The sequence below is a fragment of the Apium graveolens genome, chromosome 9, assembly GCF_009905375.1.
Source record: "Apium graveolens cultivar Ventura chromosome 9, ASM990537v1, whole genome shotgun sequence".
Classification (NCBI taxonomy): Eukaryota; Viridiplantae; Streptophyta; class Magnoliopsida; order Apiales; family Apiaceae; genus Apium; species Apium graveolens.
The window spans coordinates 155,018,937-155,036,826 of NC_133655.1; the positions used below are offsets into that span (position 1 = coordinate 155,018,937).

Sequence of the window (17,890 nt, forward strand, 5' to 3'; positions counted from 1 at the left end):
CCTTACATTTAGCAGTTGAAGATATTTCTTTAGTAGTTGATACTCTTTCACTTATACCAAGTTACGAGGTATTTTATATATACACTTAACCCACCTATTTTGTATATCTTGCTAGTAGTCAATAATGACTTATAAACTATTAAAATTACCAAATCCCCAAGCTATCATAGTATACAGAATGTGCTACATACTTATTAACATAAACTACTCCTTCAACAGATAGACTAACTGAGGTTATATGTTGAAAGCTACTAATTGACACTTAATAAATCTACTCAAGATGTCTTGGTGAATTATGATCAAGACTACAACATATTCATAATATGTATTCAGAATGAAATTTTTTCATCTTATAAATTGGTGGATTTTGATGAATTTACTAATACAGTTTTTTACTTTTTCAAATCTCACTAACTTCTATAAAATTTTGATAAATTTGTGAAAAACTCATTGGGTTGTATTGAATTTGGAATTTAGGAAATTTAAAAATTCTTGGATTTTAATAATTATTGTTGATTTTATTTCTAGCGGAGTTGTTGAAAATTCTCGCGTAGTCTTGCCTATTAAATAGAGATTTTGACAAATTCTTCAAAATCTCATTAATTTTGCTAAGTTTTAGAAGGCATTATATACACTAGCAAATCTATCAAAATCTACCATTTTATCAAATACAAAAATAAAATCATAAAAATCATGTAATTTTGAATACCACCAAATTTTAGTGAATTTTTAAAATTTAAATTAAATACCACCAAATTTTAATGAAATCTTTAAAATATATATTAATTACCCCTAAATTTTAAAAGACTTTTTTCAATTTTTATTTAATACCAATGTATGTTATACTAAACAACCACCTAGGTAATTTTAGTGAAAATAAATTAGATAGATAATATAATTGTAAATATATTTTTCCAATGTCTAGGTTGCTGCCCGATTTTCTCCGTAAATAAAATAGAGGGCCCACGTGCATATTCAAAAACGAAATATACATACTTTTCAAAAAAAAAGAGAGAAAAGGTAGAGAACAAAGATACAAATGTTTTTCTCCGTAATTAATGTTTTGTTTATAAATACAGATGTTTTGGTCACCAACTTCTTGTATTTGTGTTTCTCTACCTCCTGTCTCCATGATACATAATTAAATCTGGTATCTTCAATACTCTCACTACTATCAGCTTTTCAGGTATCCTACTTATTTTTCTCTCATTTTGTATCGAATATTTTTGTGTACATTTATATTCCTGATTATTAGAGTTGTGTTTGTTGTTCAGATTATGGCCGAGGAAGTGCAGCAGGTTCGGGCACAACGCAAAGCACCCACAGCTTTTCTTACAAAGACTTATCAGATGCTAGACAATCCTGACAACAACAATCTCATTGCCTGGACTGCAAATGGCAGCAGTTTTATCGTTAAGGACAAAGATGAGTTTGCTAGGAATTTGCTTGCTAAAAACTTTAGACATAGCAATTACGACACCTTTGTACGCCAGCTAAATTCTTATGTAAGTTCTCAGCTTTGTACCCAGGAATAATAAACCCCTAAATTCTTCCATTCTCGATGAAAAATGTTATTTTCAAAGCAATTTTTTTGTTTACAAAATAAAAGGAGTGTAAAATTATCAAATTATCCTGATCGTATTCTATTTAAGAGCTGTTTTTTTGTAGTTTTGAATTTTACACTTGATCTTTACTCAAAACAAAACAATTGTTATGAAAATAACATTCCCTTTCTGAATTTATCTATCAATGTATATCGGTGAAACTGGATAAATCAATTAATTATTGAAAAATTCGCAGGGGTTCGAGAGGGTGGACTATGGCTTTTATGAATACCAGCATGATTCATTTAGGAGAGGTGAAAAACACAGGCTCTTGGAAATGCATCCCGCTCCCAGCAAAAGGAAATCATCTCCGCCAGCCGACAATGTCTCAAATGTCCAATTAGCCCCAACGTCTTCAAACATTATACAAGGCCAGGAGGTCGTCTCCTCTACATCTCTATCAGGAGGAGCACCCGACACAGAGATTGTGCGTGAGAACAAGCGGCTCAGAGAAGAGAATGCCGCACTCAGACATGAGCTTCAATGGACTAGAGGCAGGGTCCACTATATTGCTGGTTTGATGAAGAATTTAGCCGGGGGTGAACCGGTCAGTGCTGTTCTACCTGATCAAGAAGCGCAGGGTAACCCAAAAGGAGGGTTGGATGTGTAGTATGTTAAAGAATATTAGATCATCTTCGGGTTTTTATCTACCGTTTTAAGATTTTAGACCGATTGCATCACCTTAAGATTTTCGATAGACTCCTTACTTAACGTGCAGATTTGGATTTCTGTCCACCATTTTAAAAAAATGTCATGTTGATTCTAATTTTTCTTTTTCCTATATTCTAAAATTTTAAAAAACAATGCATGATATCTTTTTTTTCTTGCTCATTAGTATATATATATATAGGCACTGTTCTAATAAAATCAAATTTTAAAATATTAACTAGAAACCAAATAATTTTTTTTAATTACTTCGAAATATAACATATGTTATGCAAATCGATCGTTGAAATATTGAGAAAAATACAAGTCAGATTTTAAAAAAAAAACTTATCGTTTGACGGGAAAAATCAAATTAAAAATGTAAGGGTAAGGTTGAGATTTTGTATCGGATGGCACAAATTAGTTGGGTGTGGTGATTTTAGTGGGTCATTCGATTAGATTGATTTAATAAATTAGATTAGTTTCTAGTTTTTATTTTAAGTATGGTTTCTATTTAATCATTATAAAGGATGTGAAATATATTGATGGGTTGCATGTTTGGGTTTGTTCTATTACGGGTCTCTTTTTATAACTTCTCAAACCAATGCTTTTGTGGCTTTAGGGAGAAGAATTGCTAAAGAAGCATATCAAAATATGCCTATAATTTTACAAACACTTAACAATAATTATGTGAGAAATAATACGATCACAAAGCTGCTAAAATATGTTAATTATGAGATTATTAAGGTTCAACAAAGCTGATATATACTGAAATTTATTTACTCAGATTTTACACTAAATGTGTTTTCACCTTAATAAAGGGTGCATGTATCTTTTAGTGAAATTTTCCTGGTAAAATGGGTACAAGGGTTAGCACCTAGCAGTAAAAAAGTTAGATCTAGGACACATTCTAATGGATTATAATCAATATATTTAGTGGCATCGTAAAATTGGATATGCGGAAGCAAGTCCATCATATTTTCATAGTTAGCTTCCGTTGTCTGCCACGAAAACATGGTCGAAACTAAATCTGTCAGTAATGTAGTTTAGATTTCTTGAGTTTTAATTGTGATGGTGCTAGTCACATGGCACAAAACTTAAAATAAGTAACTTATTATTTAAAATGAATAACTGATTTACAAGAGATTAATTCTTATAAGTTATACAAGTGTTTGGATAATTGCAGTTATAATTCAGAATTTTTTTACTTAAATAAATTAAAATAAATAATTTTTAAATATAATAATCTTAATTCATGAATTTTATATTAGAATAACATCTAAAAATATATTTTTTAAAACTAATGTTAATAAAAAGGCAAAAAATTATAATAAGTCCAGAAAAAATATATCGTTGCTAATATTCAACTTATTAGCTTATAAGTTAAAAATTAGACTTAAAAATTGGGTAGACCAACACAGTGATACATACGTGCTCACAAGCTTGTATAAGTTAATAAGCCACTTATGTTTCCTGAGTTTTGATTGTGACGGTACTAGTCACATTGTCTTTTCAGCAGTTTCCTTCATATCTCACTTGACTCGTTTCATTTTAGGTAATCTTTCAATAGAATCCGCCAGCTTGTAAAAGCTTGATTTATCAATAGAAGTGAACTAGGTTTGGAAACATCTGTGACTGAAACGGACAAAGAAGCAATCAAGATCACCAAAAGCAAAGAAATGCATTCTGATCTTTTAAAGAAACATGGTTTATGTGTTCACCGAGCTTCAAATATTTGTTTAAGCATTTGGACCCTTATGTGAGTACAACCCACGATTTCTTCAGAAAGGAGGAGTGCTTCTTCTTTAGATGGAAATGTCTCAGTTGTTGTCGACCGACCATCAGACTCTTTCTGAGAATCTTCAGATTAGATTTCTTTAGTGACATCAGCGTCTTTAAACTCCTTACTTTCTTCTGAGTGAAGTCCATTGTTTAGATAAACTTCCATCCGGTGGTTGGGTTTATAGCAAAGAAACTAGACCTTGAGGAAAGGTAGTTGGCCTTAAGATCATAAGGTGGAAATGTTTGGTCAGCATTAAGACTTACTATTGCAGGAGAAGAGAAGGGTCTGGAATCCAAACAGGATCACTTGAACCTTTGAAGTTGTTCTGGTTGAAGCTTATTTCCAAAATCAGAAACTGAAGACTCGGAGAACGAGATTGTTGTTTACATATGTGATGCTGGTTCTTAAATTTTGTAGTTCACTCCCATTTAGCAGATTCTTAAACAAGGCATACGAAGCTCCTCGTGCATGGATTGTAGAGGAGAAAACTTAAAAAATGGTACATCTTCTAGTCGGAAAAAATTTAAAGTATAAATCATGCGCAGTTATTATTGGAATCTTTTGTTACATCTAATACAGTTTTACCATATGCTGTTGAATCAATTATTTCTCCTAGGGTTTTTAGGGGCCGAGTTAATAACTCTTACTCTACTAATTAAATTCCTGTTAGTTCTGTAAAGTTTGAGTTTGCATGATTTTCTGGAAAAATTAGATTTTTAAACAGCAAGAATTTCAGCATTCTTATTGTTTTGCCTTGTCAGCCTTAACTTCTGCAAGCTATTATGTCTTTGCACATTCACATTTCGGTAATTTACACTGATAATTTAGCTTTTAGTTCTTCTAAGCTAAAGCATTTCATTTAATATTGACCTAGACTTCTATTCATCTTCCCAATAGTCACTTTTTGTTACTGGTTTATATAATGTACGATAAAGATCTTTCTGATGTGCATAGATCACGGTAAAACTTAACTGTTTACAGGGTATTTAAGTATTTGTTGAGGGTTGTCCATATCCATGCTCGTGTAGCTTCACAGAACAAAGGATAATGAACTTATCAATCTGCTTCTCATAAAAAGCAGTTGTTTTCTGTTTTGGCTCCCATTACATAAAAATGATGATTTAATCAAGGTCAGTATAATAGGTAATTTCTACTTTCTTTCAGATCGATCAATGGTCAGTATAAATTAAATTGATTTAATCAACTTAAGTAATCAAATTATTAGGTTTACTAAAGTTGCTAAATAGTAAAACTTAGAATTTCTACCAACGTGCATTTACTTTGATAAAGTGTCAAGTGCTTAGGTGTTCTGCAGGTATATCCATGTATAGTACTTATACCAGAATTCCCCCAGTAACATGTGTACATTGGATAGGGAACATTTGATACTAATAGGGAAATGTAATCAGTATGTTTAATGACATCAAATTGGAATGGGAAACTATAGATGCAGAAGGAAGTCCGAGCATATTTTCATTGTTAGCTTCCATCGTCTACTACCAAATTAAGGTGGAAATTAGATATGTCAGTAATCTAGTATAGACCTTTTAATTATGATTGTAATATATGGTTCTTTTCCATTTCAATTGCTATTCGTTTTAAAGTATAAATTTTAGTGTTTAATCCTGTTAGATATATAATCTAGTCAAATTTAGCCTATAAAAAGAAGTTCCACACATTCATTTTTCATTCTAATTTTAATTTCTAACCAGTTCACATACAAAATGCTTACACTAGCCAAGAATTTACTTGCCTATGTCAAGCAGACTAACTAAAATGAGAAGCACAACAATAAGTTGCTCCAACTAACTAGTTACAGAGACAAGAGGCTTAGAAACACAGTGATGGTAGCCCTAAACCAAAAGGTCACCAACTGAATATCCATCAATTCATGTTTCGAAGAACACAGTGGCTATACCAGCCAAAAACAATGGTCGAGCAGAACATCCAGATATTGTCCTGTTCAGTTTTCCTCAGAATAAGGTTGCATCCTCCTTGATTGCCCCATAGACAACTGTGTCTTTTCAGCAGTTTCCTCCTTATCCCGCTTAAGTTTGACTAGAGTTAGTGCTAGATGTCACGTGTTCAGATTTTATTGGACAACACATTGTTTTGTTATTGGTATTAATATTTTTAAGTAGTGTCTTTCAGGTTTCCTCTTATGAAAGAAGAAACTAGTACTACGATTTCATAAATAGATTTATCATTTGGCAATTATACGATTAGCTATATGAATATGTAAACAGAAATATAGGCTAGTAAGATATATAGTTGAAGTTGTGGTCTGTCACAATACTTAAAGAAATGATGTTCATAATTTTATCCAACCAAATGAAAGTACCAAGATTACGAAAGAAATATGAATAAGATAGTATTATAACCGGTTTTGCTTCTATTGTCCTTGCCTGATCATGAGATTCTGAATTTGAGAAAAGCAGGTATTGATCATTCTTAGTATGAAGACTGTTTCCACCCTCCGTAACTTTCATCTTTTCTTCCACGGTCGTTTACTTCCTGAAAAAGGAAAACCAAGATCAGAGAAGATTAACATATAATTTTAGATTTATGCAACTATTAAGCCCAATCAGTATCTAAGAACCATCACTTACCTCTGGAGTGAAAGTGAGGCCTACTCTAATATGCCCACGAAACTCTTGATCTTTCACCACATTGTACGCTGTTGGAGGGATCCTCCTTTCCTCAAACACAGCTTCAAGTGGAATTCTGCAATAGATGGAAATTTCAGTTATTCAATTATCATTTGCAAAGAAAGTGTCTCAACTCACCAGTTTGATTTTCAGAAATAGGGGTTTTGTGAGAGTATACATATAGGAACAGCTAGAAGAATGAATTCTATCAATCGAGTTGAAACAGAAGCTATTACTTTGCCTGACCGACAAAGTCATCTGCTGTACCAGTATCACTATCCAGTATTTTAATCGATAGTTCTGAAACATCACCAGACACATTGAACAAAAAAGTCTCATTCCATTCTGGTTCAGATCCCATTCCTGAGGCAGAAACACCATACAATCGTTTTCCACATTACAAACTCAGTGCTAATACAGAATTAAGCATTTAACTCTGATAAAAATTTATAAAAAATATATCAAAGAGACAAATATATCTAATATCTAATACTAACACAAGCGATACTATTTTACTGCAAAAATTACAAGGTATAATCTTACAAGTTATAAAGAAGTGTTTGTGAGTTCCTACCTGATGCAACATTGCTTTTCTTCTCCTGAGTTCGACAAGTGATGATGACATATGGATCCATGTTATCTACACAAAACAGTTTTAATTAGTCATACATGTAGCCAAAATGCATCACAGAGCGTGCTCCCTTGCGGCAGGTCCCGAGTTCGATTCCTGTGTGTGCGTACGTGATTAATTATTAAAAAAATACATAATAGACATAACAGATCCAATAGTTAACCAATGAAGATTGAAGACACTTACATACATATTTGATCAAATGATATTTTCACTCAAATCTTCTATATGCAAACAGAAATATAATGCATAAAGCTTTATAAATGATTTTTTTTAAAAAAAACAGGGATCAATGCTTATTGCTTATACATATAATCAGCAGATGGCCAGTTTGATCAGTTACTATGACAAATGCAGGGTTTTAAAATCAAAGATAAAACAGATCAAGTTAATGTAAATAACGATCAAATTTTGATACAGAAAGAAAAGGTTCACTTTTTTTCAGATCACAAGAACTTAAAGACATGATGAAAAATGAAGGATCTTTATAGTACAAAACTGAAATTTGTTTAATGAAAACATAATGAATGATTCAAACACACAACATACCGCATGCACACACACAATAATGGGATTTAACATACTGAGAAAATCAGAATTCTCAAGGCCTTTAGCGCCAACGAGGAGAACTTCAAGCGACCCACGTCTCATTTTCTCTTAAAAATTCAAGATTTGCAGGGAACTTAGGATCTTGATTACCAAGGATGATCAGGGGTAAATAAGAAGTTAAAGTCAATACTTTATATACCTAGAATGGACCTAAAAGGCGAGGTCCTGGCCCGGATTTATAGGCAATATTTGTGGGTTATGATTTATGGATCCTGGTTATTTATTGCATTGTCTTTCTCCTTTTTTTCTCTAGTACAAAACCTCTGGACATTCATATTGGTGAGATAAGAAAAATCTTTATTACAAAGAGGATATATTTAAGTCAGGGGTGATATATAAATTTAAATTTTTAAAAATTAATTAAAAAATGTTGATTTGTATCATGAATACATAAATTTAAAAAATATATCATAACCTTCAAATAAATTACGTAATATAATATCACATACATGAATTTGAAACAAATTAAAAAGAAAGTGATCATGATCTCAGAGATTATGGACGCGCAAGCTAAATGATGCAGTATCAAACAAAACGATATAACTTCAAAAAATTACTTAAAATGGCCGTTTATGCAACAAGATTATGGGTGCGTTTGACATTGTTGTTGCATACGCCTGAAAAACAGTTAAAAAACTATTTGGTAAAATTCAAAAGTTGCTTTTCTAAGAAGTGTTTTTTGCGTAAATGTTGATGTTAGAAAAAGTAAGCCCCCGTGCTTTTCGAAAAAACTGTTTTTCAGTTTTTGTGGGAAGCATATGCTTATTTCACCATAAAAATTCATCAAAAATATTATTTTTTATAATTTTTTTTACATCAAAACATATGCATATTAAAAATATTACCAAACACTCATTTCATTTTTCCAACGACACTTTTTCATCAGCACTTTTTCTAACAGTATAGCAAATTTTAACAGCAATTATAAACAGAGCCTATATGTTATTGGATATATAGAAACATGTTACAAACCAATTTTTAATCACATTTTTACCTGCACAAATCACCCGTTTGTACATCACAAATCACTATTTTATATATAACGAATTCTTAATATAAAATATAGACATATATAAACAAATGGCAAATAGAAACAATTCTCAAAATAAATACTGGAAACAGTCTGGAAATTATAATTTATAACTATAAAATCACCCGTTTATACACAATTAATCACTGGAAAATTATTAATATTTATTTTTCATAATTGAGAAAATCTACTTATTTTAGCTATTCATACTTGATTGTTGATGGTAATTTGTAGTTGTGTAGTAATTGATGAGAGGGAGTATATGATGGTGACAAGTAGTCGTTAGTTGTGACAAACTATGGTGTTAAACAGCAGTGGCTAGTTGTGGTGATAAATAGCAGTGATTAGTAGTGGAAGATGTTCGTGATGATGACTGGAGGTTCCTAATACAGTATCATTAAAGATGGTGATATATTTATTTTATATATATATATATATATATATATATATATATATAAGTGACCCAATAGGTTTTCGCTTTCGCGTCTCTCTAAAATAGCAGTTATATATATATATATATAACATAATAGTTCTCCGGGGGGTTAGTTCTCATTTGAGTCTAACCCTATTTATATATATATATATATACATATATATATATATTTAAGAGATTTATTTATATATAAAATAGTGATTTGTGATGTACAACGAGCGTTGGGAAAGATTAAAACTATACTAATTAATTGGTCTCGAACATGTTTCTAGTTTTTAGACTAATTCTGCTTATATTTGATCAGGACAGTACACAGATATGTGATAAATATATCATCATTCATCATTTTCAAACGTAATGATATTGGGAACCTCTAGTCATCCTCGCCAACACATTTCACGATTAATTATTGTTGTTTATCACCATAACTAGCCACATCTTCTTACCATTAGAACTTGCCAAAATTATCGACTACTAGTCACCACCACACACCCCCTCTCATCAATTAGTATCACGAAGGACCTCCTACAACTACAATTTACCGTTAACAATCAAGCACCAACAGTTAAACATAAGTATATTTTTCAGTGTTAATTGTGTATAAACAGGCGAATTTGAAGTTATAAACTGTGATTGTCGGACTGTTTCCAGTTTTTATTTCAAGATTTATTTTTATTTGACCATTTTCCTATATATAATATATTTTTTAGCATTTTTATTCTAGTATAGAAAAAAAATTAATAAATGGTGGATTTAAAAAAAATATAATGTAGAGGTTATTCTCAATTATAACTCGGCTAAACTTGGACTATAATTTTTAATTAAAATAAGGAGGCTAAAATATATGGAGTTACTTAGGTGTTTGAATAATTTTACGTATAAGTTAATGGTAAGTTGATAATGTGTTTGATAAATCATAACTTATAAGTTATAACTTAATTATAAGTTGATAATGTGTTTGATAAATCATAACATATAAGTTATTAATTTACCTCTAAGTTGATAATGTGTTTGGTAAATAATAACTTATAAGTTATAATTTTTTTAGAAAAAATTTAAAATATAAATTAAAAATTACATGAACTAAAATTTTTTAATACATGAATATGAAATCAACAAAAGAATTTTTTTAAACAAGGATAAATACCTAAGAAATTAAATTATATAATATACACTATTGATCAGATGAAAATAATATTATACAATTGATCTGGGTTAAAAAACAAAATAAAATATAATTAGATTGACTTAGTTTAGTCGGTGTAATAGTCTCAGATTAAAATAAAATTATACGATTAAAATGAACTAAATCATAATTAAAATCAAAAGATAACTAACCATCACTAGAAATTTTGAAATAAACAAATTTTAAATCTTAAAATTTTCATCAATTACATTTAGAAAAATTATATGAAATTAGAAAATTTTCGTACATCGTACAAGTTTTAAGCTAAAAATTTAAAAAGAATAAGTGATGAAGACAATGAGTAGATTGTTACCGGAAAAGAAAAATGGAAAGCTAAATGTTAGGATATCAAACTTATTGCTTATGGCTCAAATTTGGTTTTTTTAGAAATATGGTTTATAACCTTACAAATAAGTATCTATTCTTATAAATTTTCTGGGTGAACGAGGGGAGAACTCATGTACTAGGACGATAAATGACAAACTCTTAACCGCTTGAGATATCCAACTATGCTCAAAATAATTAAAAATGAAGATATCTAATTTTACCAAACGGCTCAGTTAAGAGTGAAAGGCGCTTAAATCTTATATGAACCTGAAGAATGAGAGCCCAAACTTGCATTTAGGATATTACTCTATATACTTGTAGGTGCACTATATTATGTAGATCGTCCATTAGTTTTACTCAAATATAATTACCAGTTGCATCTATTTAAGATGATAAAGTGAGGGAAAGTAAATGGAAGGGTAAAAAAATTTAGTAAAATTCAATCGGATAGGGAGAGTGACAAATGTTTAAGGTTTTTTTTACTACTCTTAATCCTTCAAATACCAATATTCATATATCTTATGATTTGTATTGATTTTAATGTAATTTTTTTATAGGATGTAACATGAGTTAATTAATATCATAGTTTATCATATAGGAAAATTTTACAACACACAATATATTGGTGGAAAAGATTATGCGATATAAGGTGTAGATCCTGAAAGATTTTCGTAAATAATGGTGATGGAACATGTTAAAAATGATCTTAAATACGCTGAAGTTGTGGGACTTTATGTTAGAAATGGTAATGAGAAAGGAGGATGAAAAATGGTGGCAAGTGATAGGGTTCTGTCCAAATTAAATAAATAAGTGAAAAATGGTGGTCACGTGAATTTTTTAAGTTGAAAATGTCGTCGACACTAAAATTGAGCTATTACGGCAAACGCAAACGCAACTGCAATCGCATGTAGTCATATGGTCAAGGAAAAATGTGTTTAAAGGAATTGTACTTTTTATATATTTGTCAAAATATGTAGTCAACATTTTATCTTTATCTAAGTTATCTAACAAATTATACCATGCTAAAAAAATTAAAAATTAAAAATTCCAATGTTATAAATAAATGAGCAATTATAAAGATATGTTAAGAAATATATACTGAACTATAATAACCGAAATGGGGTATAATTTTGTATACCCCTAATTTGGGTTTGTTTGGTTATCCATTTAATCACAACCATCAGATCTTTTTAATCAAATAATCATGGTCGTTAAATTCAAATATTGAAGAAAAATAAAGTTTCCAGGTTCGAATCCTGACAACACCCAACATTTAGGTTATTATTCAGGATCATAAAAAAATTAAGTCTCAAGTTCGAATTCCACCAACAATAAGCATTTGTATTTTTTATTTATAATGATACAAATAAGTTTGTGGTTCATATCTTATCAATGAAATATTAGTTTATAATATTTGATCTTAACTGAAAATTATACATGTTGTAGGGAGAATTTGGTACAACAGTGTTTTAGAGGTTCGTGGCAGGTATATAGATCTCGGGGTGGTGTTTAGTGGCGAAGGAAGATTATTTGTGGTGGTGGCTGAGCTTGTATGATGACTTCTTAAGAAAAAATAAAATTGTAATTACTCTTTGTCAAGTGTCGACTCATCTTTCATACAAGTGCCTACGTACCCTATTTATTGGGATCAAGTCTCACGTAGTTCTTGGGGAATAAGTTACTAGACTAGGGTTAGGGTTTTTCTTGTTAGTGTTTGTGCCCTAGAGACAACACTATGGTATTTTAGTTTAAGATATTAGGATTATTAATGTTTATGTTATATCGATTATTCCCTTTATAATTTATTAATTCTTAATTTACTGCGATATAAATGTTAGATTAATAAATGTCCTTAAAATATGATATGCAATTCTATATCCCTAAGTACGTGACTTAGAAATGAGATTATGAGAATAGTATCAATATTCCTAAAGGTCCCTAGTCGAGTATTATTATTAAGGGACAATAATAATGCATTAAGACTGGTGTGTTTGTTGACTGATGATCACATCTCATTGATCATATGTATGATGATACTTGTTAGGTCACACACACTGTAGAGGGGGTGAATACAGTGTATAGCACAATCAAATCGAACTTTAATAACTCAAGTAACAGAAAACAAACTTTATTCAAAACAATAAACTCTGTTACAGTATGGAACTGTCCTCTATCAGTGATGAACAAATATCATGAGAGCTGCTAGGGTAACAATGAATAATCTTCTCGATAATGATAACACTTTTAGTGTAAATCCTATGTCTGTGTTAATATACTACACAGTTACAAGATAATCGCTAATTGATATGGAATATAATTCTGCTTCCTAAAATATATCAATCAAATATCTTTTCTTCCAAGTATTCCATTCTTCACAGAATTCCTTCTTCATGCATATCTCTTCTTACGTTTGTCTAGATCTTCTCTTCCTGTAAATCAGCTGCCTTCCTTATCTGAATATTTCCTATAAGTCCTGATATTATCTTCTGATAAATATCTCCTGAACCTTAAGTACTGATGACTTAAGCTCTGACTTCAGTATAAGTGCTGATTTCGGTTAAGTACTGATTTGTCCAGTTTAAGTAAGATCTGAAAACTAAACATAAATCATATTAGTCATGACATTATCAAATATATCTAACAATCTCCCCCAAATTGTAAATTAGCATAATATACAAGTTAACAGATATTTGATGATGTCAAAAATATTAAGTACAGATGCATGAGAATTTGACTAAATAACTACAACTTACAGTCCTTAAAGCTTTACCAAATTTAACTTTTGATAACAACTTCAGTCTGTATTCATATCAGAATTTAAGCAATTGTAGATCTTGACTTGGCTTCACTTTCTGATCTCTCTGATGTCAGGAGTTGTTATGAGATAGTTCTTTAATAAACATCTCTCAGCATATCTGAGTTCATCGATCATCCTCCTTTTAGCATCTTTAAGTTCTGCAGAATCTTCACCAGTTTGAAAGATTGCAGCCCTGAGATTATTAATTTTAGCTTTCCTTATGTCCTGATCCAGTCTGATCAAATATGCCTTGTCAGACTCAAGATTGAATTCCACAGCCTTGTAACCCAAAAAGGTAGTTATGATCTTAGCAGAGTTAGGCTTCATCTCAACAATATCACCCTTGTGATCTCTGTACTTTGGAAGATATGTACTGTCAGACTATACAGAATAAAGCCTTTTCTGTCTCTGAATTTGACTCTTCAAATAGTTTGCAGCACTTTCTGTTATTTTGTCATTCACTTGAAGTAAGAATAATACATGTTCCAATTCTTCAAAACACTTCAGTGGAATGGCATTTTCCCTTATATGATAAACCCTACCATCTGTCATGAAGTACAACAAGATGTGTTCTTTCAAGTAGGTATGGTAAACAATCTGTACAGATTCTAGTTGATTAAATCTTTCAGGAGTTGCTCCAATACCTGGTTCACTTAAGGAAGTTGGATCATTGGTTGTGTTATGTATTCTTCTTTCATCAGCACTACACAATCCAGTTTTATCTCTTGCTTCCTTTCCAGTAACCACTCTTTCTTCAAAACCACTTACAGCAGTCTTCAAAGGTTGAGTCTGTTTGGCTTTGGTGAATCCTGGCAGGAGTATCTTTGAAGGTTTAACATGAGCAATGTCAGAGGTTTCCTTTGATTTATCTTCTGATATCAAGTTAACTTTAGCTATGTCAGAGGTTAATTGCTTCTTTGAAATATCAGAACTAACTATATCTTTACTCTGAACAACTTGAGCCATGTCAGAGGTTGTCTTAGAAAATTTTCTTGAAGTCAGAGCAAGATCAACATCTTCAACAGTAATTTCTTCATCCACATGAGGCACATAAACCTTTATAGGTTCACCAACTTTCTCTTTGCCGTTGGACCTTGGATCTATCTGCAATTGTGATTTAGCCTTGGTTGCTTCAGGATTTTTTCTTTCTTTTATCACAATGCCTTTGACCTTTGGAAGTTTCTTTTTACCAGCAGAAGCTTGAGATTTAGATTTGACTTTTTCTAACTTAAGTCTAGCTTCTTCTTCCATCAGACTCTCAAAGTCCATTCCTGGATTCTCCTTAAGAAATAACTGTCTTGATAATTCTTCATCAAGATCCAAAAGTTCATCAGAACTTATCCTTTTACCAGTAGCAGAAGTAAATCTTTTTCTAGCATCAGAACTTGTCCTGTGACTTGTAATTTCAGCTCTTCTTGATGAGAAACTTCTACCTTTTCTACCTTGACCTCCACCCATTCCAGAGTTTCCCTGATCATCTTTTTCATCATCCTTCCCCTTCAGTATTTGATCAGTTTTGCATTTGGACTTAATTACTTTCTCCCCCTTTTTGGCATCAGCAGGTAAGAGAAGTGAGACAAGCAATTCCACTGAGGCTTGGATTTCATCAAGTTGAGATTGTTGAGAAGCTTGATTTTTCAAAATATCATCAATCTGAGACTGTTGCTTCTCTTGGGTCTTCTCAATGTAAGCAACTCTGTCAAAGGTAGGTTGGAAGAATTTTTTCTTTTCAATTTTCTTAACTATTTCTTGCTTGAGCAATTCTTCCTGAATTTTATGTAACTCTGCATGAGTTGTTGAATGGAGACCTTGCAGTTGTCTAGTACTCAATGCAGTGACTCGAAGCTATGTCTTGAAATCATCATTAATTAACATTTCATCAGTTTTTTCCAAGTGCTCAGCAAGAATCTTGTCAGATGGAACAAAGGTAACTGAGTTCCATTCCTTAGTCCACTCTTGTCCTCTAGGAGTTTCACTCCAAGGTACTGGTGCTGCTCTTGTAACAAACTTCTTCACTAGTTCAGATTTATGAACAGTTTGTTGAGCTGCATGTCCTGAAGGACCAGCTTCATCAGCATCTGCATTAGGAGCAGCATCACCAGTAGTATCAGCATGTGAAGCATCAGAACCTACAGAATCAGCATCTTCTGATAAAACAACAGTATGAGAAGCAATCAAGGCTTCAGCATCATCCTCGAAGTGCTGATCTGTTTCCAAGTTCTGATCAACAGCCATATCCTTATGCTCACCTATATTCTGATCATCAATATCTAGATGCAGAGAAGGTGTTGTAGACAATTCTGGAGTTTGAGTAGCATCAGTGACAGGTGTTGTTGATGGATTAATTGTTGTTGGAGCTTCTAAGTAGAGAACTTCAGGCACAACCAGGTTGTGAATATCAATTTCAGCACTTGTGCCTGGGTCTACAGGAGATACAGTTTCATGTACAAGAGACACAGATGGTGTGTTTGCCTTATCTGTTGCAGCTTCCTGAGGTGGGGACAATGAAGATGGAGATGCAATAGCTTCAGCAGATTCTGGTTCTTTTGAGATCAGAGATTCCTGATCTCCTGCCTTGGGGAATTCTTCTTCAGCCTTAAGAGCAATTGTCCTTGAATTTCTTCCTTTCCTCTTGCTTCTTCGTTCCATCTCAAGTTCATGAGTCTTGAGCATCCCATAAATTTCATCAAGAGTTGTTTCATCAAGATTATAGTTGTCTCTTATTGTTGTTGCCTTCAAATCCCAGCTTTCAGAAAGAGCCAACAGGAATTTAAGGTTTGAATCTTCAAGATCATACTCCTTATCAACCAGTGACAAATCATTCAAAAGTTTGACAAATCTATCATATAAATCAGTCAATGACTCATTAGCCTTTGAGTCAAAGTGTTCATACTCTTGAGTGAGTATTGTCTTCCTGTTCTTCTTAATCGTATCAGTTCCCTGATATCTTGTTTCCAAGGCATCCCATATCTCCTTTGCAGTCTTGCAGTTTATTACCCTGTTTGACATTACATTATCAATGGCACTATGCAGTAAGTGTCGTACCTTAGCATCCTTAGCAATTGATGCGATATCTTCTGCAGTGTAGTCACTCTTTTCCTTTGGTACTGACTTTACTGCTTCACCTGCAACTGCAACAGCGAGCTTGGTTGGTTTGTGAGGCCCTTCCTTAATTCTATCAAGATATTCTGGATCAGTAGCTTCTAGAAACATGGTCATCCTCACCTTCCATATGGGATATTCAGATGGTCTCAATATGGGAACTCTGATTGTCTCATATCGGCTTTGGATTTGTGTCTTTGGAGGTTCTTCAGTTTTGGTGGGCTTAGTTGGAGTTTCTACTTCAGACATGATTGTTTTTGGATCTTAAACTATTTTTATGTTAACAGATAGGCTCTGATACCACTTGCTAGGTCACACACACTGTAGAGGGGGGTGAATACAGTGTATAGCACAATCAAATCGAACTTTAATAACTCAATTAACAGAAAACAAACTTTATTCAAAACAATAAACTCTGTTACAGTATGGAACTGTCCTCTCTCAGTGATGAAAAAATATCACGAGAGCTGTTAGGGTTACAATGAATAATCTTCTCGATAATGATAACACTTATAGTGTAAACCCTATATCTGTGTTTATATACTACACAGTTACAAGATAATCGCTAATTGATATGGAATATAATTCAGCTTCCTAAAATATATCAATCAGATATTTTTTCTTCCAAGTATTCTATTCTTCATAGAATTCCTTCTTCATGCATATCTCTTCTTATGTTTGTCTCGATCTTCTCTTCCTGTAAATCAGCTGCCTTCATTATCTGAACGTTTCCTTTAAGTCCTGATATTATCTTCTGATAAATATCTGCTGAACCTTAAGTACTGATGACTTAAGTTCTGACTTCAGTATAAGTGTTGATTTCAGTTAAGTACTGATTTGTCCTGTTTAAGTAAGATCTGAAAACTAAACATAAATCTCATTAGTCATGACATTATCAAATATATCTAACATTCTTATTAACCAATTAACTAATAATTAAAACACCTTTTAATCATTAATCCCTTTTCTAAATACTTTAGAAAAATAATTCTCTCACTTGATTTAATTTCCAAAATTAAATTCTTAATTAATAATATTAAGAACTTTTCTTAATTAATTTATAATTAATTAAATCTCATTTAATCAATTATTAAA

General features: G+C 31.8%; 2 protein-coding genes across 4 annotated transcripts; one reads left to right on the forward strand and one right to left on the reverse strand.

The window, feature by feature from the left end:
• Positions 1 to 1,324: 1,324 nt before the first annotated feature.
• Positions 1,325 to 2,466, forward strand: LOC141683243 (heat stress transcription factor B-2b-like). The gene is made up of 2 exons (XM_074487941.1): positions 1,325 to 1,505; positions 1,801 to 2,466. Exons 1-2 carry the CDS (start codon positions 1,350 to 1,352, stop codon positions 2,212 to 2,214), a joined length of 570 nt encoding a protein of 189 aa, XP_074344042.1. The 5' UTR covers positions 1,325 to 1,349; the 3' UTR covers positions 2,215 to 2,466.
• Positions 2,467 to 6,271: 3,805 nt separating this feature from the next.
• Positions 6,272 to 8,176, reverse strand: LOC141682966 (elicitor-responsive protein 3-like). 3 transcript variants are annotated; one of them, XM_074487651.1, is made up of 5 exons: positions 7,861 to 8,176; positions 7,255 to 7,320; positions 6,859 to 7,043; positions 6,642 to 6,756; positions 6,272 to 6,546 (listed from the first exon to the last, which is right to left on the reverse strand). In XM_074487651.1, the coding sequence occupies exons 1-5, from the start codon at positions 7,960 to 7,962 to the stop codon at positions 6,484 to 6,486; spliced, it is 531 nt and encodes a 176-aa protein (XP_074343752.1). In that variant the 5' UTR covers positions 7,963 to 8,176; the 3' UTR covers positions 6,272 to 6,483. The 3 variants fall into 3 exon arrangements, with proteins under 3 accessions (XP_074343752.1, XP_074343753.1, XP_074343754.1); XM_074487652.1 differs by having other exon boundaries at positions 6,299 to 6,546; positions 6,917 to 7,043; positions 7,896 to 8,155; XM_074487653.1 differs by having other exon boundaries at positions 6,299 to 6,546; positions 6,917 to 7,043; positions 7,861 to 8,155.
• Between the last annotated feature and the right edge of the window lie 9,714 nt (positions 8,177 to 17,890).

What these genes read in the sequence shown, in the direction of transcription:
- LOC141683243 (XM_074487941.1), top strand. Translation starts at nt 1,350, where the DNA reads ATGCTAGACAATCCTGACAACAACAATCTCATTGCCTGGACTGCAAAT. An exon ending in TACGCCAGCTAAATTCTTAT is followed by an intron (nt 1,506 to 1,800) that starts GTAAGTTCTCAG and finishes AAAAATTCGCAG; the next exon opens with GGGTTCGAGAGGGTGGACTA.
- LOC141682966 (XM_074487651.1), bottom strand. Translation starts at nt 7,962, where the DNA reads ATGAGACGTGGGTCGCTTGAAGTTCTCCTCGTTGGCGCTAAAGGCCTT. An exon ending in GAAAAGCAATGTTGCATCAG is followed by an intron (nt 7,044 to 7,254) that starts GTAGGAACTCAC and finishes TTTCTGCCTCAG; the next exon opens with GAATGGGATCTGAACCAGAA. An exon ending in GCCTCACTTTCACTCCAGAG is followed by an intron (nt 6,547 to 6,641) that starts GTAAGTGATGGT and finishes TTCCTTTTTCAG; the next exon opens with GAAGTAAACGACCGTGGAAG.